This window comes from Ochotona curzoniae, unplaced genomic scaffold, assembly GCF_017591425.1.
Source record: "Ochotona curzoniae isolate NIBS_2020 unplaced genomic scaffold, NIBS_Ocur_1.0 scaffold_2453, whole genome shotgun sequence".
Classification (NCBI taxonomy): domain Eukaryota; kingdom Metazoa; phylum Chordata; class Mammalia; order Lagomorpha; family Ochotonidae; genus Ochotona; species Ochotona curzoniae.
In genome coordinates this window covers 28,661,107-28,686,759 of record NW_024467094.1, presented here as the reverse complement: position 1 = coordinate 28,686,759, position 25,653 = coordinate 28,661,107, and the positions used below count along the sequence as shown (strand labels likewise).

Genomic DNA, 25,653 nt, shown 5'->3' with positions numbered 1-25,653 from the left:
CCCGGTGCCGGCCCAGTTGCTGTTGGCGTCGCAATCGGCTGCTTCCCACGGTGAGTTTCAGAAGTGCCAGTGGGCAGTGAGGTTCCCCAAATGCAGAATTTGCAGGCCTGAGACAAGGCCGTGGGTGGGCAGAGGTTTCGGTTTCGGCTTCCGCCTCAGTCCACCCGAAGGTGATAACAAGTGAGAGCGGCGCCCTGCGGTGGGGTTGGAGGGCTCCGGGGTGTTGGACTCCTGAGGAGGGCAGGCCGCCGTGCTTGGGACGGGAGAAGCCGCTCGGAGCGGGGAAGGGTCTGCAGGAGGCCGCCATGACGTCAAGGCCGCCGGCTCCCAGGCTGGGGGAGGAGGTCGGGCCTCGGACACGTCACGCCGGGCCGGTTCCTGCCTCGTCGAACCTCAGTTTCCCTGTCTGCAAGTAGGTTTAGCGCCTGAAGCCTTTCTCCCGTGAGCAGGATGCATTTGAAAGAGGCGACATTCCAGACAGCCGGAAAAGGAGGAGGAGGAGCGGCGACCCGTTCCCTCTCTGGCCATTGGTCTCCCCTGGACGCGCCCCTCCTCCCCCACTGGGCCGACTGAGTTTGGGGGGCTGCATCGCCACTGCCTTCGACCTCAGCCACCCCTGGAGTCTTCCCTCCCCGTGCAGGTCTATGGTCGGAGCTAAGTGCGACAAGATGGGTGATGTGTCTGTCGTGGCTTATCTCCACTGCTGCAAAAATAGTTAGAAGCCAAGGACTCGCGCAGGTCTCACTAGTTCTGTAGAGCCAGAAATATCCAGATGTCTCTCCTCGCCAGGAGTTTCCAGGAAGGTTGGAGACTCTGCCCTTTGGCTGGCGTGACCGCCGTGCTAGGGGAAGGGTGATGAGCAATCAGAGATGCCCGTCATGGTCAGGTCATCAACTCTGGAGTGACACACTGCATCTAGGCTCTTGAAACCATTGAGCTGATGGCATACTTCCTGTTTTTCTCAGAGGGAAAGAGTCAGTGAAAACCAACTATTTTCCTTCCTTTTCCTTCTGCCTAACATGCTTCCTATTGCTGGGAAGATCCATTGAGATTTTCTGGCCAGACCAATGCGCTTTTTTTTTTTTTTTAAAGGACTTATTTGTTTTTGTTGGAAAAGCAGATATGCGGAGAGGAGGAAAGACAGAGAGGAAGATCTTCCATCCGAAGGTTCACTCCCCAAGCGGCAGCAACAGCTGGAGCTGAGCCAACCCGAAGCTGAGAGCCAGGAGCTTCTTCCGGGTCTCTCACGCAGGTGCAGGGTCCCAGCACTTTGGGCCGTCCTTGACTGCTTTCCCAGGCCACAAACAGGGAGCTGGATGGGAAGCGAGGCTGCTGGATTAGAACTGGTGCCCATATGGGATCCTGGTGCATTCAAGGCGAGGACTTTAGCCGCCAGGCTATCACATCAGGTCCAGACAGACCCATGCATTTTGCTAACTTGCAAAGTGAGGTCTCCAAGGAGGGAATGTGACTGGGCAAGATGGCAGAGCTAGCTAGTGGCAGAACTGGCCTCATCCTCTTTGCTGTGCCCTTCCAGCAGTCATTGACTGCGTCACACTGGGTTATTCTCCTCAAGGAAAAAGGGGGGAGTTTCAGTTCCATGGAGATTGAGCATACATCTTTGAGGCTTTCTTTTCTTCCGCTTGCCTACACCTCATGTCCCAGGACAACATTTTGATTCTTCCCGTAGTACTGCTAGCGTTGTAGTGTTGTTGGGTACAGGACAGGGGCCTTCTTAGAACAAGCTGGCTGGCCAGTTCAAACAGCTGATGAGTGGAGACTGCTGGGGTGTCAGACTGAGGCATTCTGAAGTATCAGATCAGGAGCTGGACGTTTCGCTTGGCAGTCAGTGGCTTCATCTTTGCAGGGTCAGTGGCTGTGCTGTGCTGTGCTGCCTGTCGAGAGGCCAGCTCCTCGGCCGCGCTGTCCACTGCCCGGGTTCTCCGAGGGAGCTTGTGTGTCAGGGTCTCTGCCGGGGCTAGGGAGGAACTAAGCTCCAGTCATTCCTTCCATGTTGCTGATAGCTCATGGTTTTAGAAAGTGAAGTGAGCTGGAGGATGAAGGTGACTGAGTCAGTGTGAGTGTGGCTTCTGCCCCTCTCCGATTGGACTGCCCCAGATCAAGAGGAGAAGGGCATTTCTCTCCCCTCGGGAGCACTGGGAACACTGGTTTCCCTCTGTGAACTAATGGAGGCAAGCCACATACAGCCTTATCGTCTTTGGAAACAGGTGCCTACTGGCAGAAAAATACTAACCTAGAAGTGCCAGGCATGTAAAAGTGTATCTGCTTTTCCTGGTATAATTGGTAGATTCACACAGAGCAGAACCAGAACTGGCTACTGTTCCTTTTCTTCAGGATTGAGCCACCACCAACACCGGCATCCTGTGTGAGCCCAGTTCAAGTCCTGGTTGCTCCACTTCCAATTCAGCTCCCTGCTGGTGCGCCTGGGAAAACATGGTGCATGTGCTTGGGCCCCTGCCACCCGTGTGGGAGACCCCAGTGGAATTCCAGGCTCTTGGCTTCTGCCTGGCCCAGACCCAGCTTTCACAGCTGGCAGGGAATGAACCAACAGATGCAAGATCTCTTCCTGTCTCTTTCTCTATCTCTGTAACTCTGCTTTGCAAAATAAATAAATATATTTTAAAAATACTTGGACCTGGTGCGGTGGCCTAGCGTGTAAAGTCCTTGCCTTGAATGCCCCAGGATCCCATATGGGGGCCAGTTCTAATCATGGCAGCTCCAGTTTAGCTTTGTAATAAAAATAAATAAATCTTTTTTTTGAAAAAAGAAGTCTTTAAAAAAATACTCATTGGTTGAAAAATGTCAGGTCCTTTTGGAAACCAGGAGCCAGTTCAGGAGGGTTTTTTTTTTTTTTTTAAGATTTATTTATTTAAAGGGCAGAGTTGGGTCCTGCATGGTAACCTAGTGGCTAAAGTCCTTGCCTTAAACACATTGGGATCCCATATGGGCATCAGTTCTAATCCCAGCAGCCCTGCTTCCCATCCAACTCCCTGCCTGTGGCCTGGGAAAGCAGCCGAGGATGGCCCAAAGCCTTGGGACCCTGCACCTGTGTGGGAGACCTGGAGGAGGCTCCAGAATCCTGGCTTCAGATCAGCTCAGCTCTGGCTGTTGCAGCCGCTTGGGGAGTGAATTAACGAAAGGAACCTCTTTCTCTCTGTCTCTCCTCTCTATATATCTGACTTTGCAATAAAAATAAACACATCTTTAAAAAATAAATGAATAAAGGACAGAGTTACAGAAAGACAGAAGAGAGATCTTCCGTTTACCAGTTCACTCCTCAAATGGCTACAGCTGGGGCTGGACCAGGCCAGAGCCAGGAGTCAGGAGCTGCGTCTGGGTCTCTCATGTGGGTTCAGGGGGCCGAACATTCGGGCCACCCTCACTCAGCTCAGCATTAGCAACTCAGCATTAGCAGTGAGCTGGATGGGAAGTAGAGCAGCGGGATCTCGAACTGGCGCCCATATGAGATGCTGGCATCACAGGTGGCAGCTCTACTAGCTAGCTGCATCATAACACTGGCCTCAAGGAACTTTTCTTCTTTTCTTTTCTTTTCTTTCTTTCTTTTCTTTCTCTCTTCCTTCCTTTCTTCCTTTCTTTCTTTCTTACTTTCCTTTCTTTTTAATAAGAAAGGCAGATCAGATTTATGGAAAGAAGTAGAGACAGGAAGATCTTCCATCCACTGGTTCACTCCCTAAATGGTCGCAATGGCCAGAGCTGAGCCAGTCTGAAACCAGAAGCCAAGAGCCTCTTCCGAGTCTTCCATATGAGTATAGAGTCCCAAGGCCTTGGGCCATCCCTGGGCGAATGCAGGGAGCTGAATGGAAAACAGAGCAGCCGGGACACACACTGGCACTTACATGGGATCCCAGCTCTTGTAAGATGAGGATTTAGCCATTGAGCCATCACTGGGAGAAGGGGACTGATTTTTAATATGCATTATTGCCAGCTCCTTTGTGGGCCCTAACCATTTTGGAGTTTGAGCTAGAGGAAAAGAAAAAAAAAAAAAAAAAGCAAGACTGTATCAGGAGCAAAGTAAAGTGCTCTGACTGTGTATGGATCTCTGTATTTGCTCCCAGTGCTTAATTCTGTTTCTCCCTATTGTTTTTTTTTTTTTTTCTGATCCATTCTTTATGCAGCCAGGCTTTGATCTGGGCATCAGTAAAAGTAGGTAAAATACCACATCACAGTTTCTAAGGGACCTGATACTTCCCACCCCTTCTTCATTACTCAGTAGCTCTTCAGGCTTCTAAATTTAACTTTTGCTCTTCTAGGGTTTCTTCTCTTCCCCTATAAATCATTACTGGAATTAGAAGTAGATCATGGCGAGATTCTGTGGTGGGACGAGTCATTGAAGGAAGGGCAAGTTGATGCTAAAATCATTCCAGTTTTTCTTCCGTATCCCCCTCCTTCCTCTCCCCGCTCTGCAAACACTAATTTCTAGACTGCTTTGTCAGGAAGATCATTTCCCCCGTCCACGTCTTCCAGGGACTTTCCTCATTGAAGGGACTGTAAGGATCACTGACCTTAACAAGCAGTAGAAGAGGCAGGCGTTCGATGCAGTAGTTGTCATCACCTGGGAGGCCCACATCTCTTATCAAAGAGTGCCCGAGTTCAAATCCCAGCTCTGCTACTGACTCCAGCTCCCTGCTAAGGCACACCTTGGGAAGCAACAGCTGGTGAGCCAAGGACTTGGGTTTCTGGCCACCCATAGAAGACTTGATTGAGTTCCAGGCTCCTCCTGGTTTTGACCTGACCCAGCCCTGGCTGTTGCAGGCATTTGGGGAATGGACCTCTGTTTCTGTCTCCTGCCTTTCAAATAAATATATAATATATAATAAATATATAAATATATATGTTTTAAACATCAGCAGATGCGTTCTCTCCAGGACAATTTGCAGGTACCCAGTTCAGAGGGGTGGAGTGAAGCTCTAGGCTCATGCATGGCCCTTGCTGTCTTCCTCTTGGAGAAAAGGAGAGAAGCCACCGCTGTTCTCAGCCTACTTGCATCCTCATCCCTTCTGCAGTGTTATTATTTTTCCATTGGCAAAGTGAGATTCATTTAAAGAGTGGTCTCCTGCCTTGGTGACGAGAGGGGGCACCAAGGGAGGAAAGGCCTCCCCCACCCCGTTCTCCAGTCTAAGATTTATTTATTTTTATTGCAAAGTCAGATATCTATATATAGATATATAGATATATATATCTATATATATAGAGAGAGAGAGAGAGAGAGGAGGAAAGACAGAGGAGGAGAGACAGAGGAAGATCTTCTATCCAATGATTCACTCCCCAAGTTACCGCAACAGCCTGAGCTGAGCCAATCTGAAGCTAGGAGCCAGGAGCTCTTCTGGGTGTCCCACATGGGTATAAGGTCCCAAGGCTTTGGGCTGTCCTCAACTACTTTCCCAGGCCACAAGCAGGGAGCTGGATGGGAAGTGGGGCTGCCAGGATTAGAACTGGCGCCCATATGGGATCCCAGTACGTTCAACGTGAGGACTTTAGCCTCTAGGCTAATGCGCTAGGCCCTTCTCCAGTCTTAATGGAGGAGAATGCTAACTAACCTTTATTTGGAGCATAGCTGAGTTCTGAATACCCAGTGTTCTTGGATACTCTGGGAGACCTGGGAAGACAAGGAGATCTCTGAAATGGGAACCGTCCTGCATTTTTGATAAGAAAGGAACCAAAGCTGTTGACGTTTCCAGACGGATGGGGATAGGTTTTCAATGAATAAAATGAGGTCGTTTCCTTTGCATACTCAAGCCTCAGAAAACCAGCTATGTCATGTCATTTTTATATGTATGTCTGTCCTTTCTCTAGTGTTTTACTCATGAGCTAAATGAAATTGATTGTTTTTCTGCCGAGGAGAGACTGTACTAAGCCACCCGTATCCTTAGCTGATCTTGCCTTTCAGAGTAACATCCATTTGCAAAACAGCTTGCTAGAGTTTGAGTGTGGGGGAGGCGGGTGATGGAGTGTGAATTTGATGAGCTCTGAAGGAAGTTAAATCTGTGCCTTCTTTTTTTTTTTCTTTTGGCACCATGCCACTTGAACCAGCCATACCAAGAATTGACATCACACAGGAAGCTGTCTCCTCACGCTATCTTAGAAAAGAGAAAGTTGAAAGCTACAGTCCCCTCCAAGGGATCCTAAGGGGTTAAAAGCAAAATTTAAAAAAGGAAACCAAAACGAGAGTTCAGCCCTTGCATCACCTTACCACCATGTACTGTCAAAGCCCCTCCCTTTTTTTTTTTACTTCTGTTTTTACATGCTTGCTTCTCTTTGCTTCTTTGTTCGGCAGTTACTTTTAGCCACCGCTGTGCCTGTGGTCTTGTGTGTGTAGCAGTGGGAGTGTTGGGAAGGAGCTGGGAGAAAAGTGTGTCGGTGAATTGAGGAAGGCCCTGAATTCCCTCTCGCCTGCAGTGCTTTTTGATCTCTGGTCCATGGACAGATGAATTCTGTGCTCAGAGAAATTGGTGCTGCAGGCTTGGAACGGGGGACGTGCTGGCCTCGGTAGGAGTGGGACTCGCTAGGGAGAGAAGGTTTGAGAAACCCTCCTCACACAGGAGGCAGCTCCGATCGTAGGGACGTCAGAACCGAAACTGCAGTGTATACCTGCCTTGACAAACTCAGGTTTGAGGTTGAGGACGTGGTGAGACTGCTACAAACGAGAAAACCAGTGCATTTCTTGGTTCCTCAGCTTCATCTTCAGAATGGACAGTTCAGCACCCAAGAGCGTTCTTGCCTGGGCCATGGGAGAAAATCCCAGCCCTCTGGTAGGATATAGGATGAACGAGTGAGTGAGAACTAAGAGCTGTGTAGTATTATTTGTCTCTGCTGTTGTTGCTATGATTGTTGTACTTTGAAAGAATGTGTATTTGTGTGCATATGCCCTCTTCCAACGAGTTGCAACGGCTGGATCAGTTAAGTATCCGGCTCGTGTTTGCACATACGCTTTGCTGTGGCCGCTGTGTGTAGCTGCACTGATGTTTTAATTCCTGGTAAAACCCCTGGATTGAGAATCATGGTCTCACTGCGTGTTGGACAATGAGGCGTTTAGAAGATAGTGAAGTTTGTTGAAGGGTCAGGTGGCACGAACACTTTGGTTCTTTTATGTTTATTTTGCTGCCACCCTTGATCCCATTTTCCCTGCATTCTGAGATCTAGAAAGATGAAATACGAGCTGTTAGAGGATGGCTCCAGACTTGCTTGCTGCCATCCCATCAGGGGCTGCCCTCTTCTGTGGCTGTCGTGTACCCCATTTCTTTCGTCTGGAATGCCCCCAGTTGCAAACCCACTTGTCAAGATCCTGTTCTTCCATTAAGGCTTAGCTAAGATACCACTCACACCTTGAAGCTTTTTTTCATTTTACCCAGCCCATTGCATTCATTTGAATTGCAGAATTTTCTGCACCTTAGGATTGATTGGTTTGAAAGGCAGAGCAGTGGAAATAAAGGGAAAGACAGAGGAAAAAAAACATCATCCACCTACTGGTTTGCTCTCCCAGCGGCCCCACCTGCCAAAGCTGGTCCAGACTGAAGCCAGGAGCGTGAGACTGCATTCTAGTCTCTCATGGGTCATCACCTACCTTCGTAGGTGTACCACCAGGGAGCTGGATTGGAGGTGGAGCAGTTGGAACTTGAACTGCCACTCAGGTATGGGACACAGGCATCAAAGCAGTGGTTTGGCTGCGCTGTCCCCTGCACTTGTGTGGTATCCTCTGATGCTTACTCATAAGCTCATCCCTCCTCTGCTCTGGATCGGGACCCCTTTGAGGGCAAACACCGTGCCAGAAGCAGCAACGGTTGTAACAATCTCTACCATGTTAGTGCCTTCTTGGTGTAGACTGCCGAATACTTCATTCTGACGTTCAACACCCACCTACTTTGTCTCAAGTGTTTCATCTAGCAGGTGTCAACTTAAAGGCTGGTTAATTTACAATATTTCACCTAAGCCACACACAAACCCAGATAGGGTATGTGTAAGGGTTCATTGTAAAGGTGACTGTACTCCTGGAAGTCCTGTACAAAGCTAGCAAATGGAAGATATCTCCTTCTTTCTCTCTGTAATTATGACTATCAAATAAATAAATCTTAGGAAAAAAAGATCTGTAGATCCTACAGTTCCCTGCTCAGGTTGTGTTCTTTGGGTTGTCCTGTTGGTTTGAGGAAAGAGGAACAAATTAGCCAGAAGCAGAGAGTAAACATACGTGACCGTAGTCATGTCTGAGACAATGAGGTCCATGGCATTCTGAGCAACTTCTTCCAGCACTGCCTGGTATAAATGGGAAACGGCTGAAACTAAAAGAGAAAGCAAACCGTGTGATCTCGATCCTTGTCAGGAGTTTGTTTTTCCTGTCTTGCCCCGAACGGAATGTTCCCTGGGCGAGAGCCCAGAAGCTTCTGGCATTTCAGCAAGCACTTTCTGAGTGTCATTTCATATCCCTGAACAGGACATCTGCCACGGACAAGACAATGGAAGATCCCCCCACATCTGCCGTCTTGCTGGACCACTGCCATTTCTCTCAAGTCATCTTTAACAGTGTGGAGAAATTCTATGTCCCCGGTGGGGACATCACGTGCTACTACACCCTCACCCAGCATTTCGTCCCCCGGCGCAAGGATTGGATCGGCATCTTCAGAGTGAGTGGTTGATCCTGTACCAAGCGACCAGGAACTGGGGGTGGCTCTCGTGCCTGAGAGCAAGGCCATGGAGTGCTACCAACAGTTCATCCTTAACATTTGTCCCGTGGGGAAATGCTAAGCTGGGCTCTCCAGCTCCTCCCTCATTTGACACCAGGGTCTATTGTAGAACTCGGATGTTAGTTTCAATTTTCAACTAAAATAAGATGGCAAACCATTCCATCTCTGTGTTTTATTATGTCTTTAAAGACCAAGTATGCATGTCCCTATGGCAATGGATTCATGAATGATTTGACTGAGAGAGGCAGCTCCTTATGTCTGTGACTTTGAGCATCGCTGTGCGTTTAAACACTCTTTGGTCGTATGGTGTTTGTTTCCATACAGACTTCACAAATCTGGAAAGATGCTAACTTCCTGAGAAATTCTTCCATCTGCCACACCCAGAAGGTTTAGTTCTGATTGTGTCTGATTTCTTCGAAAAGGTTTCCAAGGATAGAAAGTTTATGACCTGCCTCCGTGGCCTCTTGCAGTGTCTTATCACCCTCTCAGTTCAGAAATAACATTTTGAGAATTTTAATCAACTTCCTGTCTGTGTCCTTCATCCTTCTCCTTCCTCTCCCCCTCTTTCCTCTCCCCCCTTAAGTACACACATACACACACACACACACACTATAATGACAAATCTCCCATTTCCAGAGATAGGAGAGAAAGGTCACATGCAAATGATGTATGCTGCAGGGTCCCGACGGCAATGACCTTTGATTTGTCACCTCAGTGTGTCACGTGCCTGTTCACCAAGGCTGTCCATCTGCAGACAGACACCACACTCGATTACCCTTGTCCCTGCTCACATTCCTTTTCCGTGATGGTTTGGGAGCTCGAGCTTATGATGGAGTGTTTGGAGGTAGCAGTACCGAGCCCCTGAAGGGATGCTGGCAGCAGCCCTGAGCCTGCAGGATCCTGAAACATCAGACTGGCCGGTGTTGTATCACGGAAAACTGACACACCCAGGGTGTTTTCCATCTCGGAAAGGAGATAGTGGGTGTCTGTCTTCTTCCCGCTAACGGAGCAGAGTGTGCAGCTCAGCATCGTCTGGGGAGAACTTTCAGTGAGGGGTGGAGGTTAGGCTACCACTGGTGATGCGTGGATTCCATACCAGACTGCCTAGGGTGAGGCCCCAGCTCCACTCCCAGTTCCAACTTCCTGCTAATGCACATGCTAGGGGATAGCAAGAGGTGTGACAGGAGACGGCAGCTCAAGTGGTGGAGTGCCTGTCCCCGACTTGTGAGATCTGGTACAGCCACAGCCCCAGCAGTTGTGATCATTTGGGGAGTGAGTCGGTACACGGCGGATCTATCTCTGAAATAAATAAAATGAATGAATTGTGCAAGAAGAAGATGCTTTCTGTGAAAGATCTCTACCTTCTCTGTTAAGTACATACAGCAGCCACTAGCCACAGCAGTCCCAGACCTCAGTTAACTCTTGGGTCTTCCCAGGACTGGCTGGACCACTGAGCATTAAGCAACAACAAATGTGAATGAGGACTCCCTAAGGTGCCCCTTCGCAGGTGCTGCAGGCCCTAGGAGCTCTGGGAGGCAGCCCCCAGCAGTGGGGGCTGTGTTCAGTAGACCCTCAAACATGCCACGTACCTTTTACCTTTAGCCTTTTTAACCCAGCTCCAGTTGCTTGACTTATAAAAAAAAAAACAAGAATTTATTTCTAGTTCCTTCTCTTACCACAGGGGTCATTCAGGATCAAAATATGGCAGTTAATGTCGTTTGGCTTCTTCTTTCCAGAATGTTCTCTCCGTGAGGATGCAGTAGCTCACTTCCTGTCCTTTGGTGTCCTTCTAGCCCGCACATTAGACCTGAGCCATCTCTTACCCCTCTGTACATTTAGTAAGGAGACTTCCCACTTCGCCAGCTTTTTGCTCAGGAGCTTGTTATGCTGGATCCTTATGATTCTTTGTGCCCAAACCTGGCAGGGACCTTTCCAGCTGCCTGGTTTTTGCTATCTGTATCACCAAAGGATCTTTAATAAGCATACATTAAGAAAAATACTCAGGCCTGGTGCTGTGGCCTAGCGGCTCAAGTCCTCGCCTGTGTGGGAGACCTGGAAGAGTTCTGGGATCCTGGCTTCGGATCGGCACAGCACCGGCCGTTGCACTCACTTGGGGAGTGAACCATCAGAGGGAAGATCTTCCTCTCTGTCTCTCCTACTCTCTGTGTATCTGACTTTGTAATGAAAATAAAATAAATCTTTAAAAAACAATAATAAAAAGTAAAAATATTCAAGGGGATGGTACAATTGCATATCAGGTTAATCCTTTACCTGCTAGCACCAGAATTCTATGAGTGCTGGTTCGTGTCCCAGTTGCTCCACTTCCAGTGCAGCAGAGGATGACCCAAGTACTTTGGCCATTATACCCATGTGGGAGATATGGAAAACGCTCCTAGCTTTGGGCTGGTCAGCTTTAAACCATTGCGGCCATTTGGGAATTAGCAGTGGATGGAAAATACCTCTCTCCCTGTCTCTTCTCTTTCTGTAACTTGCCTTTTAAATAAAAATAGGTAAACCATTTTTAAAAAGATTTATTTTATTTTTATGGAAAATCAGATATACAGAAAGGAGAGACAGAGAGAAAGCTCTTGCGTCTGTTGGTTCACTCCCCAAGTGGCCACAATGGCTACAGCTGAGCTGATCTGAAGCCAGGAGCCCGTAGCTTCAGCTGGGTCTCTCACACAGGTGCAGGGTCCCAAGGCTTTGGGCCGACCTCGACTGCTTTCTCAGGCCACAAATAAGGAGCTAGATGGGAAACAGGGCTGCCAGGATTACAGCCGCTCCATATAGGATCCCGGCACATTCAAGGCAAAGACTTTAGTCGCCAGGCTACTGTGCCAGACCCAATAGTTACTATTTTTTTTTTTTTTTTTTTGCTTAAAAAAAAAAAACACTGAAAAAGAAAAATTATACCAACCTGTATTCTCTTCCAGGTGCTTCATGATCTAAGTACCCCCTTGTCCTTCTACCTCCCTCCAACACATTGTTCTAAAACCTGCCTTTTTACAGAAGGAAGTAGTGAGCCTGGCACAATGGTCTAGCTGCTAAAGTGCTCACCTTGCACACACCTGATTCCCATATGGGTGCCAATTCTAATCTCACTGGCCCCGCTTCCCATTCAGCTCCCTGCTTGCAACCTGGGAAAGCAGCTGAGGACTGCCCAAATGGGACCCTGCACCCACGTGGAAGAAGGTTCTGGGCTCCTGGCTTAGGATTGGCGCAGTTCTGGTCATTGCGGCTGCTTGGGGAGTGAATCATTGGACAGAAGATCTTCCTCGCTGTGTCTCTTCCTCTCTCTATATCTGACTTTGCAATAAAAATAAAATGAATCTTAAAAAAAAAAAAAAAGGGAAGCAGTATGACCAGTCAGGTTGGTTAATATGACAAGGCTGAATGGGACACAGCAGGTGGAAAGAGGCACTTTCAACTCTGCTTGCTTGTGTATAGGAGTTTTTCAATACAGTGGACTCTCAGGGCCACGGGGAGCACCTGGTAAATTACTACGACAAGTTCTTAACGCTCATGTGACCGTGAGCCTTGATGAAGAGGACAGATTCACTGTCGTTTGTAGATACAGTTCTTCCTCCCTCTGTCCCACTTTCTCACTTAGAAGTTCCAGAAATACCACTGGCGGAAGGTGAGCTATCGAGCTTCACCATCTCAGAACTTTCTCTCAAGCGCACTCAACTCTGTGTCTGATGTGATTTTTGGAGCTCTGGCCCAAGGCGTTTTCACTTCCTTCTTTGTGTGTGTGTGTGTGTATGTCTATGTCCAGTCTTGGGTTGTATCAGCATTCTCTCAAATAAATAAGATGAATTTTACAGGAAAAAAAATATTCTGTGAAAGATCTCTACCGTCGCTGTGAAGTATGCACAGTAGGCACTAGCCACATTAGTCCCAGGCCTCGGGAATTCTTGGGTCCGCCAAGGGATTTTTGGACCACTGTGCATTACGGAACAATGAGATGTGAATGAGGACTCCCTAAAGTGCCCCCTCCCAGGGTGCTGCAGGCTCTAGGAGCGCTGGGAGGCAACCCCCAGCCATGTAGAGTTATTAAGTGAAAGAAAGCAGAATTTGCTCTGTGTTGTATGAATCTTGGTGAACTCATTCTATTGTGTTTCAACATACGTGAATGAAGTCAGGTCATTCTGAGCAGACAGTCTCTTGAGCGCTGACCAGCAGCCCCTTGCCATTGCAGGTAGGGTGGAAGACAACCCGTGAGTACTATACCTTCATGTGGGTCCCTGTGCCGGTGGAGCTACCCAAGGAGTCAAACAAGCAGCAGGAAGTGCAGTTCAAAGGTGAGAAGTGTGCTGGATGGGAGGTGGTGAAGAAAGTAGCCAACGCTGGCTCACTGCCTTGAGCCTGAGCTCTCTGGGGCGGATGCAAAGATTGCTGGCTTTAAAGTTTCTGAAATAGAATCAATGTGTTTTTATTAACCATGTCATGTTTTCAGCTTACTACCTGCCCAAGGATGATGAATATTACCAGTTCTGCTACGTGGATCAGGATGGTGTCATCCGGGGAGCAAGTATTCCTTTCCAGTTCCGCCCGGAAAACGAGGAGGATATCCTGGTTGTTACCCCTCAGGTCCGGAAGCAGGTCATGTTGTCCTGGATAGGGTGGAACTTGGATCAGTACAATCTTACGAAGTATCTAGCAGAGACTGGGGAGAACATATGAACTCCTTTCAGACCCATTCAGGGATGGCTTAAGAATGTTAGCAATAGTCCGGCGTGGTAACGTAACAGACAAAGTCCTTGCCTTGCACGCGCTGGGATCCCATATGGGCACCGGTTCTAATCCCGGCAGCCCCACTTCCCATCCAGCTCCCTGTCTATGGCCTAGGAAAGCAGTTGAAGGCAGCCCAAAGCCTTGGGACCCTGTACCCATGTGGGAGACCCAGAATAGGCTCCATGCTCCTGACTTCAGATTGGCTCAGCACCGGCCCTTGTGGCCATTGGAGGAGTGAATCAACAGATGAAAGACCTTCCTGTCTGTTTATCCTCCTCTCTGTATATCTGACTTTCCAATAAAAATGAATAAATCTTAGCAAAAAAAAAAAATGTTAACAAGAGTCACAGAGCCTGGTGTTGTAGCACAGTAAGTTAAGCTTCTACTTGTGATGCTGGCATCCGATGTCAGAGCTCCAATTTGTATCCTGGCTGTCTACTTCCCATCTCACTCCCTAGCTTACATGCCTGGAAAGGCAGTGGATGATGGCCCAAGTGCTTGTGCCACTGCTATTCATATGGAGGACCTGGAGTCTCCTGGCTTTAGCCTGGCCGAACCACTGCCGTTGCGGCCACTGGGTGCAAAAACCAGTAAAAACATCACTTTCCCCACTTCCTTTCCCATTTCTTCTCCCCCCTTGACCTCATCACTCTGTCTTTCAATAAGTAGTGTATTTTTTTTTCAAAGATATATTTATTTCCTTGAGAGACAGAGCCACAGAGACAAAAAGAAAGATCTTCCTCCATTTCCAAATGTCTGCCACAGCCAGGATGGACCGTGCCCACGTCAAGAGCCTGGAGCTCCATCCTGCTTTCCCCTGTGCGTGGAAGGGGCCCAAGCACTTGAAGCTTCTCCTGTTGCTTTCCCCGGTGCGCTAGCAGGCAACTGGATCAGAAGCAGAGCAGCCAGCACTCAAACCAGCACTCATGGAATGCCAGCACTGTGCCATGGCACTGGTCCCCAAATAAATTCTTTTTTTTTTTAAATTATCGTAACAAGTGATTTCTCCCTTCTCTAAAATTTCGTTAGTTATTAGCTAAGGTGAGATGCAGATGTGTTTTCCTGCTAGGCTAAACATCTCCTTGTTCTTTTGTAGGGACAAGTGGAAGAGATTGAGCAGCATAATAAGGTACTTTACAAAGAAAACCAGGCCCTGCAGGAGAGCTGTGCCAGCCTCCAGAAGCAAAACACGGAGCTGCAGGCTGAGCTCCAGAGGAAGCAGGTATGGCCAAGGGGCATGGTGAGCTTGGGTCCTGCGGGTCGGAACCAGACGGAATCGGGTGGCTCTTCCCCACCACCACCACTGTCTGCTTTGCTTGTGATCTCACTCCCTTGTACTAACAGCTCTGAATAGGCCCAGCATGAGAAGGTTTTCGGGATGATTGTTCTAGAATTTCATAGCAATCCTTTGAGGGAGATCCTTTATCAGCTCAGTTTTGGAGGTGAGGAACCTGAGGCTTAGCAGGATTCTGTAGTTGATGGTGGAGACTTGATTCAAACCCAGGCAGTCCCACTATCTCTTCTCAGGGCCTATTTATAACTTGAGTTGTTTGCTCTGAGTAGCTAGAGAGAGTTAAAGTCAGGCTGCAGGAATTCTGTTGCTCTTGATCTGGGCCATCCTCCACATCAGCAGGTCATGAAGGAGAGCTGGTGATGGGGGAGCTCGGCTGAAGGGGGGAGTCAGGGATCTCACAGGGCTGTATTTTAAACTAAACATTTTCAACTATAGATGTGGTTCTTCATTGATCAGACAGCACTGTTTTGGGAGAAGGGAAGGATGGCTTCTATTGTAGAGCAGTGACTGGTGTGTAAAAATACTTGATGGATGAGTTAATGAACACATCCAAGTTCTGTAGAAATTAGAGTAGATAGTATTTCATAAGGAAAGAACATGTTTAAAACCTTTCCATTTGGGAAATCCCTTTGCTTTGATATTTCATTCAGTACTTTGGGATACAATGCTGGGTGTACAGTAAGTACTATTTCTGGTAGGCCCAGCATGGTAGCCTAGCAGCTAAAGTACTCTACTTGTATGCACTGGGGTCCCATATGGATGCCGGTTCTAATCCTGGCAGCCTCTTTTCCCATCTAGCTCCCTGCTTATGGCCTGGGAACGCAGTTGAGGACGGCCCAAAGCCTTGGGACCCTGCACCCATGTGGGAGACCTGGAGGAGGTTTCAGGCTCCTGGCTTTGAATTGGCACAGCTCCAGCTGTTATGGCCACTTGAGGAGTGAATCAGCGGATGGAAGATCTTCCTCTCTATCTCTCCTCCTCTCTGTATATCTGACTTTACAATATAAATAAATAAATCTTTTAAAAAAAATATTTCTGACTACCTAAGACGCATTGGTGCCGTCTCAATCCACAGGAGGAACTGGAAACTCTACAGAGCATCAATGAGAAGTTGGAACAGAAAGTGCGAGAGCAGGATTGCTGGAAGACAAAGATGCTACAGTGAGTGTGTCCTGTCCTTCCTGGGTGCAAGGAGCTGGGGTAGAGTCAGACTTCACGGGCTTGGGGACAGGCCAGCCCACGGGCAGGGTAAGCTCAGGGGCGCTGAGCATCACCGTCTCCACCTCTGCAGACTGAAAGAGCAGAGCCAGAAGATGTCCTCTGAAAAGGACAAGATGGGCATCCGAGTGGATCAGCTTCAGGTGGGTGATGTCATACCTCCGCCAGATGGCAGTTCCTTGCCTTTGCCACCATCGCAATCTAATGGTCCAGAAAGATGCGTCTCGCCATAGGGAGTGCCTCGTGTTGAACCTCACAAAGCATCAGAGTAAAGTTTCAAGTTCTGTGTTTTCTGTTCTGGGACCAGGTCATCTTCCTACCTGCCTTGTGTTTCATTTAATTTCTTGAAGAGACAGAGAAAGAGCTGCCCTCTGCTTATTGAGTCCCCAGATGTCCACAGAAATGTGGATAGGGCGAGAACTTACTCACCTGACCCATCAAAGCTGGCTGCCTCCCAGGGTCTATCAGCAGGACGCCGGAGTCAGGAGGCAGCGTTGGCGTCCAGGCCCTGTGCTGTGGGACGTGAGCATCTGATGAATCCCTGGATCAGGCACCTGCTCCCACCTGGGTTTTTGTTTTTTTCTGATAGTCACAGTTTTTAAAGGACTGAATCATTTGTTCAATTTGCATTTATCATGAACTCTTAAGATCAGCGACAGCCATTGTGTTTTTAAGACATTTCTTTCAGCTACAAAATCTTTTCAAGCTCAATATTACTCAGAAACCTTGAGTGTCCAGCAGATAACCCCAGAACTACCAGAATTACTCTCATTTTTATAAAACTGTATTTTTAAAAAGGTGGGCTTTGCCAGCTCTGTGGGCAATTGGGGAACAGACCAACAGATGCAATATTTTTTTCTCTCTACCTTTCAAATTAATAAAAATAAACAGTAAAAGCATAAAGGGTCTTTAAAGAATAGTTCATCTCATTTATCTAAATTGAATCTCAGAGTATATGATGGAGTTGACAAAGTATTTCTAAGAAATACTTGTTGGGCTTTGCAAGGGGGATCACATCTCTGTTTCTGTTCACAGAAGTTTTAGTCTCATTCCTCGCGAGTTTTCCTTCTTTCTATCCTGGTCACGTTCATTATTTTTTGTTTTAGGCCCAGCTGTCAGCTCAAGAGAAAGAGATGGAGAAGCTCATTCAGGGAGACCAAGATAAGACAGAACTGCTGGAACAGATGAGAAAGGAAAAGGACCAGCTCTTTCTCAGTTTAAGCGAACAGGTAGCGCGATGGAAGATAGTGGTGCTTGTAGGCACCTGTAAGACAATGTACATGGTTCTTGTCTCTGTTATGTACCTGGGGAGGCCTCCCAGGGTATCACCTGAAATGTCTCAGAAGCAGGCAGGAGCTGAGCCCCTCCCCTCCCTGTGCACCTGCTTCCTGGGGACACCCCCACCTTGTGTGAGCACATTCTCCCAGCAGGGCTTATGAGATCTGTCTTCCACAGATGGAGCATCAGAAGCAGCTCGAGCACACAGTGGAAGAGTTGAAGGCGAAAGAATCCAGAGTGACCAGGAAACAAGAGGAGCTAACGGCATGTCTGTCTTTGGATGGCTTTGTGGGAGGGGTCTGAGGACAGGAAGGCAGGAGGGCCCGTTTTCAGGAGACAGAATGGTATTCACCTCTGGATGTTTTACTTTCCACCCACAAAGACAGAGACTATGCCACCTACAAAGTATTAGGAGAGGTGGGCAAGTCTAGGAGTGGTGAAGGAACAATGAAAGTTAAAAATCATGACAGTTACTGTTAAGTCAGCCCTTAGACTAGGAATCGTGTGGAATAACCCCCACCCTCTCCTTACAGAGTTGTTGTGCAGCAGACAGAATAGTATTTATAAAGAGCCCTATAGCAGAAAACACAGATAACATTAGCAGTCATCATTATACATTATTCTGAGTGACAGTAATATAGAAGAGAAAGCCTCGTTGACTTAGAATGTCCTGTAACATCATGTGAGAAAAAAAAAGCCCCGTGATGCTGACAGGTACCCGGGAACTCCTTTTCTCTGAATTGATGTCAGGGTAGGAGAGATCCTGGGGGTTGTGCATCTGTTGGGGTTGTAACTAACATTCTAAACGCATCATTCAGTCACTCAGTCATAGTCAATTATTGGGTGCCTACCCTGTGTAAGGTAGTATGTTTCTTAGCACAGCGAAATGTAGAGCAGAACCAGTAAATCGGCAACTCATGGGTCAGGTTCAGCCCACAAAACACGTTTTATTCAGCCTAGCTGGTGTTTGTGTGGAAGTTCAGTTGCTTACCAACATTTGAAAACAGAATACCTTCCATGAAAAATGTGCATTTTCCTTGAAAAAACAGAGAAGCTGGCCGCACTGTGCCCACGTTGCAGCACCCAGAGTCTGGAGCTACGGCCTCCTGTGTGTGGGTCCTGTGTCTGCCACCTGGCTGCAGCCTTCACTGAGATGTCACTGTAGCCCCTCCTCTCAGTTTACATTCTTGCCTGACCCCTCCAGGCCCAGTTCCCTTTGTGACCTCTGCTGTGGCCAGTGTACTCATTTTAAATAATGCAGAGTCCTTCGAAGGTCTGGCTGTTTCTGAGTCCTTCAGGGGCAGGTCTGCGTTTCTTTGGTTTCCACGAAACTGTTGTCAACACGCAGGGGACTTCCACCCCGCCCCATCTGTATTCCTCATGCTTCCGGAAAGCCTCTGATGTGGAGGACTCTGTCTCCTGCTTCAGGAGCCTGGGAACAAGACCACCACAGTGGAGGAGCAGTTAGTGCAAGAGGTGGCACGCCTCGAGGCAGAGGTAGAGGCCAGGAAAGCCTGTTTGTTAGATAAGTTAAAAAAGAAAAGGTGCCAATGACTCCACAAACAGATCAGGCAACTCAGGGCTGGCACGCTTTGTAGGTGAACAGGGAGGAGGGGCCTAGGACGGCAAGGGGTGCAAAGGTTTGTGAAATCTCAGGTGAGGCCAAAGATGGACACCCTCACTAAGAAAGCTTATCTTCCTGTTAAAAGTGGAGGAAAGTCAGCCCAGGGCTTGGGGAGTGGGTGGGGGTAGGGAGGGGTCTTTGGAGATAGCCACCCTGGCTCGATCACAGTCTGTGCCCCTTGTTGTCAGGGAAGGTAGGTGTTTTGTAACCGTGCAGCAGGAGTCAGTATAGACTCAGCTAGTCCTCTCTTATCTCTGCCTTTTGAGGAAGTGAAGCAGGACCAGAAGAGCCAGCAGGTGCCCGTGGGGCTGGGGAACAAGGAGCCTGCCTCAGCACTGTCACCGGGGTAGCCCCCTGCTCAGGCCGGGCTCCCTCAGTTTTCACTAGAAGCACAAAGCAGCTTGGGCACCAGCATTCCAATAAAAACTCTTGGAACAAAATCACAGCTAGCAGGGTTAGCTTAAGTGTGTGGGTGAGGTCTGCGCATGTGTTATGTCCGACAGGTGGGAGATGGGAAACATGTGACACAGGTTAGACACCCCCACCTCCCTGAGCCTGGAGCCATGCCTCCCCAGCTTTTTGCTTCCTCCTGTAACCTGAGTCCAGAAGCCCACCCTTGTGCCTGTCTCAGGTACGGAGGGAGTCGTGTCCATCTAGACCGCGGGCCCCCGAGCGTCCCAGGGCGGACCAAGGTGACTGTTCTCAGGGCTGGGTGACATTCAGCAGGGCTCTGCTGTCAGGATTGTGATCATTCGGTCAGTTTTGCTTCTTTGTGCTCTTTAATTCTGCCTCTCTTGAGGGCACCTCGTTAAGTCACTTTTCTCTGAGTTAGAATCTTGTCCCTAGTACCACCCTTTCCTTCCTGTCTGGGTCCCTTCTGCCACCTCTGCCCTACCCCTTCTGGAAGCCCCCACTCTGGGCATGGAATGCCATGTGCGATCCTAATCCTGCTTTTGTATTGTTGACAGGAAGAGAACTTTGACCTCCTGAGAAGACTTGGTGATGACAGGATTCTGTGTGACACTCTGCAGAGAGAGAAAGAGAACCTGGAAAGAGAAAATGAGGTTCGCAGGCGTGGGAGGGTTGAAACCCCTGAAGTTTTACGGTGGGAGGAGCAGGGTAGCCCAAAGGTGCTGTGCTAAAATAAAGAGTAGAATAGAGCGTCCATTCCTGGGACAGTGAGTGAAATAGTCGCTCCTAAAGAAAGAGTAGATTTAATCTGGTTTCTGAATCTACCACAAACCCTCCTGGTTCTGTAACCAAAACTTGCATAGGAGCAGCCGTGGGGAGCCCTAACTGATTTCTGGCTTCACGACTGTTGTAAGTATTGCTTTTTGGGTGAAGGCGGTGATGATCCTGAGTCACTTGTGTGCTAGTGTGGCACCCCTTTCCTGCAATACATCTGGCCAACCAGGAGCAGGAGTGATCTGTAACCTGCGGGACTGTGGCATGCACTCACGTGTCAGTTCCTTCATGCATCCAGCTGACAGTGGGTACCTGCTGTATGTTTAACACAAGGCAGATCCATTTTGATGGATGATTCATTGATTGGGTGTGCAAGATGGAAGGAAATCAGGTAGTTGCACCAGCATAAATAACGACAATGATAAAACAAAAAAGCTACATGCCCATGTCTTCAGGCTGCTACTCCTCCACCCTGACTTCCAGCCCTTTCCATCTGCACACACTCTGTAACCCTTCTGCACTGTGCCTCCAAGGGGCCATTGTAACTTTTTTTTTCTTTTTAATTCCGCTTAAACACACACATACCTCATGCAAGAAGAAACATGCCATCTTAATAGTTGCACCGCCTTTGGGTCATTGGTGTGTGCTCCCCGCATGGTCATGTGACAGCTGCCCAAGGAACTTTGTCTTGTGACAGTGCTGAGCCCTAACTGCCCCCTGGAGGATTTCTCCTGGGACCAATTTGATGCCACTGTTTTCCTGATTGTAGAAACCTGCAGTCTGCTGTTGCCCTTCACAGTGTCTTGGTTGGGGTCAGTAGGTCTTGGCTGTTTGCGACCCCATTTATTCCTGGGTTATTCCTACAGTAGCACAGGCTACACACACAGCAAAGACGCGGTGTTAGAGGCTTTGCTTGCTTAGGATGTTGCAGGGAAGTGTAGGTTGCCTATCGTCCAGGACTTTCCAGCGTCTGCACCATGTGTATCTTGTGCTTGCTCACTCCGATAGGTCCTCATTGCCTTTCTCCTGCTTCCCTGCCTTCCCCTCATGCTCTTGGTATATCCACTTAAGGGGAAAACACATGGCAACATCATATTAGAAAATTGTCCCCAGAAGGAAATGGAAACATTCTAGTCTCAATATTGAGCAACATTTACAATAAGGGCCCTTGCTACCCTCATATGTCCCCAATGCATTGGCACCATCCTGCTGTTCATTAGCATTCGGAGATGTGTGTGGGTGTAAATGCAGTTTGGTAAGTGTGTTTCAAGCCCGAAAGGACTCAGCTCACCTTTGCTGTTCCTACCGAGGAATTATGCTTGGCTATCTCTCGGGTCTTGGCAGTGCCGAGGTGGGAATCCAGATGTGTCGGTGTTAGGCAGCCCCAGCCAGGTTCTCGGTGGTTGTCCCTTGCTGCCTCTCAGCATGCCTCTGAACACTCTATCCTCAGCACCTGAAGGAGGAGAACAGGAGATTGATGACTTACATGGGCCTGGATTCGGACTCTCTGGCCTATCAAGTGCCTCCTTCACATCAAGAAGGTGCGGGACAAAAGGCAGGACTTATCTTTGGAAACCCCTATTCTGGTAAGACCACTTTGCCATTGCAGCGGGACAGCCCCTCCCTGCCTGCTTCCCTTTCCCCGGCTATTTCTACGTTCTGGCTTGTTTTTCTGTGAGATGCTGATTAAGGGAAGACTCATTGTCAAGACTTGTGGGGCAGAAACCGAAGAGCCAATAGAAGGATTGCCAGACAAGGAGTGTTAATTGAGAAATAAATCTGAATCCACAAGCCACAAATCAGATCATTTGCCTAGAGGCGGCAGACACAAATTGAGTCCCGCGGCTGTATTCTCCAATATATAAATCAGATAAATGTCCTTATGTAGAAGACATAAACATACAACACTGCAAGCGCTAATTAAAGCTTAGCAACGGAAGCACATGCAGCAGAGTGGGCAGTGCGATGCCACAGCCGCCCTGATGGCTTGACCGGGGGAGAAATAGGGGTTGGAGGAGTGGGATAGTGCATGGGAGACCTCTCTGTCCCTGTCTGTCTCTTTCAAATAGCTATTACTGCATTTTTTAAGTATCTAAAAAAATAATGGGGGTGGTAGGACTTGGGTTAACATGTCCTTAAAAACATGTCTAAAAAAAAAAAAAAAAAAAGAAAGAAAGAAAGAAAGAAATGGGTTTTCTGACCAGAGAGACACCCTTGGTGACTCTGCCTGCAAGAGGTGACAGCTTGAGGGACAGACCATAGTGCATTCTTTTTTTTTTTTAAGATTTATTTAAATTTTTTTCTCTTTTTTTTTTTTTTTTTGAAAATCAGATGTACAGGATATACAGAGGGGAGGAGAGACAGAGAGGAAGTTCTTCCTTCCGATGGTTCACTCCCCAAGCGGCTGCAACGGCTGGAGCTAAGCCAATCCAAAGCCAAGAGTCAGGAGTTCCTCTGGGTCGCCCAGGCCGGTGCAGGGTCCCAAAACCTTGGGCCATCCTCGACTGATTTCCCAGGCACAGAGCTGGATGGGAAGCAGGGCCATCGGAATTAGAACCAGTAACCATATGGGATCCCAGCACGTGCAAGGTGAGGACCTTAACCATTATGCTATGGTGCCGGGCCCAACACTGGTAGTATTAAAGAATATCTAGAGGGCCAAACATGGTAGCCTAGCAGCTAAAGTCCTCACCTTGCACATGCCAGGATCCCATCTGGGTGCCGATTCTAATCCCGCTGGCCCTACTTCCCAGCCAGCCCCCTGCTTGTGGCCTGAGAAAGCAGTCGAAGATGCCCTGAATCCTTGGGACCCTGCACTTGCTCGGGAGACCCGGAAAGAGGCTCCTGGCTTCAGATTGGCACAACTCCAGCCATGGTGGCCGCCTGGAGAGTGAATCAGTGGACAAAAGATATTCCTCTCTTTCTTTCCTTCTCTCCATATACCTGACTTTCCAATAAAAGTAAATAAATCTTAAAAAAAAAAAAAGAAGGATACCTAGATTGGGAAGATACAAAGATACCCTTAGTAATGGAGCCACTCTCATGGCAGTGGATAGGGCCCAGGCACATCCTTTTACATCTAGAACTTAGTGCTTTTACATAAAAATGCTGAAATAAACACAGCAAGATATTGCCATCCAGAAGGCCAGAGCTGTGGATTAGTGAGTTGAGCCACTGTTTGCAGCACCAGCCTTCCATATGGCGCCAGTTGGAGTCCCGGCTGCTCCACTTCCCATCCAGCTCCTTGCTAATGCACCTGGGAAAGCAGCCTGGGCGCCCTCACTCACAGGAGAGACCTGGACGATGCTCCTGGCCCCTGGCTTCAGCCTGGTCCAGCCCTGGCTACAGTAGCCATTTGGAGAGTGAGTCAGCAGATGGAACATCTCTCTTTCCTCTGTGAGTCCGACTTTGAAATAAATTAAATCTTTATTTTTTAATTTGTCATCCACTAAGCCACTTCATGAAAAATAACTGGATACATAGATAACAGTTTAACAACCTATTCTGAAACTGCTACGTCATTGCCTCCCCACTCTAAAAATAGGTTATTTTTGATAGTATTGAAAAGTCCATTTCATCATTTTTTCTTCCTTTCTCTTTATGATTAAATCAGATCCCCTTTTCCAGAAGTAAATGTTATATGCGAAGCATGTGAGAGAAGAAATATTCAAGGGGGGAGAGACGGGGAATGATGTTTTTTCATCGACTGAAATCTTTTTTTAATTCCCTCAGGTATCCAAGAAAGTTCTTCTGCAGACCTGGTAAGTATTTGATTCATGAAATTTCTCAAATCCTTGAGAACGTTGCCCTTCTGGCTCCAGCTGGAGGGGAGGAGAACCACAGAGAGAGGGACCATTTCAGTAGCTCTAGAGGGCGGCTGTGTCAGTTCCTTCTCAGCCCAGGGCTGAGCAGGGTTGAGGTGGGAGGAAGAACGCACAGTTCATCCCCCTCACCCCACCCCCTCACCCCAACCCCTGGCTTTCTGCCCAGGATCCCCAGGTGTGATTTGAATCTGGTAAAATAGCTAGGGAGGAGATGGGAGGCTGGCTGCTCCCCAAACAAGGCATGGCCAACATGCTGTCCAGCCTGAAAGCTATGTGTTTTGTTTTTCAAGTAGATATTTATTTTGTAAAGCAGAGAGAGAGAGAGAGAGAGAGAGAGAGAGAGAGAGAGAGCTTCCATCTGCTGGTTCACTCCTTAAATGGCCACATCAGCCAGGGCTGAGCCAGGCTGAAGCCAAGAGCCAGGAACTCCACTTTCATCACCCATGTGGGTGGCAGCCATCATCTACTGCCTCCCATGTGGCAGTGCCTTCCCTGGATGGGAAGTGGAGCAGCCAGGGACTGAGCCAGCACCCCAGTGTGGGATGTTCTAAGGCAGTGGCCTAAATCACTGTGGCCCCATACCCACCCCTGAAAGCTGTGTTGACTGCCAAAGCAGCCTTGGGCCCCTTCAGTGCCGGGGCTAGAGGAAGCCCCAGGGATCTCTGCAAATATGGGTCTGGTCATTCATGTGCTATTTGTTATGCACCTGCCATGTACCAGTCATACTACCTAGCTGAATACGCCATAGAAAACAACAAGCTGCACGTGTCTCAGCCACCCTTTGTACTGGTACTGACCTCTCTGTTCTTCCGCCCAGTTCTCCAGCAAGAAGTGCTCCACCTTCAAATCAGACCTCGTGGGCAACACCTGCGATCACACCCGGGAGCAGCACCTGCCGAGCCGCAGTCTGAGGTGTCCAATTTGTAGCAAGGTCTTCCCAGCAAGAGAAAAGCAGATCTTCGAAGACCACGTGTTATGCCACTCTCTCTAGGTGTCCCAGCCTCGTGGATCTATGCTATACATAGATTTATAAGCATAGGGGATTATAGGGTAGGGTTCTATGAGTCACCATCCTACCTAAACCTGAAACTGTCAGGGATTTACTCTGTGCGATCGCCCCTAGTGGTGGGATCACGTCGGTCACCTGAAGGGGATTGTGTTAGGGGCTTCTACTTCCATCCCCACAGGAACCTTTAAGTCAGACAGCTCTAGCTGTACCAGCCTCTCACCCATAGTGCCCATTCTTCAAGGGTCTCAGTACAGGAGCCTGCGAGAAGAACTCTACCTGCTGTTCATGACGGTCTTTGCCTGATTCTGATTGGATCATTTCCCCAAGTTGTCCCACTGTCAAGGGCAGGCCTCAGTCCTAACCCTGGGCAGCTTCTCCTCCTCCTCTGGCTTCTCCAGTTGATTTTGCATTAGACTAACCAAACAGGGCACAGCCTGGATACTGAACACGGGCTCCTCATCTGAATTTCTCGGCTCTCGGAAGAGGCCTACTTCTGAACCTTGGACAAGAATTATTGCTCCAGTCACAGAAGACTTCCTTTCGTTCTAGATACCTCTGAGTGACACTTTCTGATCTCGTCTTTTCTATGCGCTACACGTAGCTTTCTTTGTTGTAAGTCCTTTTTTAATGATTGGTTGGCGTTATAAACCATATGGACTTGTAACTTTTTGAGCAGGCGAGTTTGGAGATGGTTGTTAAAATAATAAGACAAGCATTGTTAAATGCTAAAAATAAATTACTCCTCTGTTTTAAGGACTAAATGACTTGAA

The 25,653-nt window shown here is 48.3% G+C and overlaps 1 protein-coding gene across 3 annotated transcripts; it reads left to right on the top strand.

The window, feature by feature from the left end:
• CALCOCO2 (calcium binding and coiled-coil domain 2) lies at positions 1-25,653 on the top strand. 3 transcript variants are annotated; one of them, XM_041000361.1, is made up of 13 exons: positions 1-50; positions 8,468-8,657; positions 12,916-13,018; positions 13,174-13,307; positions 14,548-14,673; positions 15,821-15,906; positions 16,037-16,106; positions 17,070-17,192; positions 17,419-17,505; positions 19,834-19,929; positions 21,501-21,636; positions 23,783-23,811; positions 24,692-25,653. In XM_041000361.1, the coding sequence occupies exons 2-13, from the start codon at positions 8,490-8,492 to the stop codon at positions 24,863-24,865; spliced, it is 1,332 nt and encodes a 443-aa protein (XP_040856295.1). In that variant the 5' UTR covers positions 1-50; positions 8,468-8,489; the 3' UTR covers positions 24,866-25,653. The 3 variants fall into 3 exon arrangements, with proteins under 3 accessions (XP_040856295.1, XP_040856294.1, XP_040856293.1); XM_041000360.1 differs by lacking the exon at positions 1-50 and adding an exon at positions 88-412; XM_041000359.1 differs by lacking the exons at positions 1-50; positions 8,468-8,657 and having other exon boundaries at positions 12,908-13,018; positions 24,692-24,872; positions 24,907-25,653.

Excerpts from the sequence above, each read along its gene's own strand:
- CALCOCO2 (XM_041000360.1), top strand. The coding sequence starts at position 306 with ATGACGTCAAGGCCGCCGGCTCCCAGGCTGGGGGAGGAGGTCGGGCCT. Across the intron at positions 15,907-16,036 it reads TGGAAGACAAAGATGCTACA|ACTGAAAGAGCAGAGCCAGA; the intron begins GTGAGTGTGTCC and ends CCACCTCTGCAG. Across the intron at positions 21,637-23,782 it reads CTTTGGAAACCCCTATTCTG|GTATCCAAGAAAGTTCTTCT; the intron begins GTAAGACCACTT and ends TAATTCCCTCAG.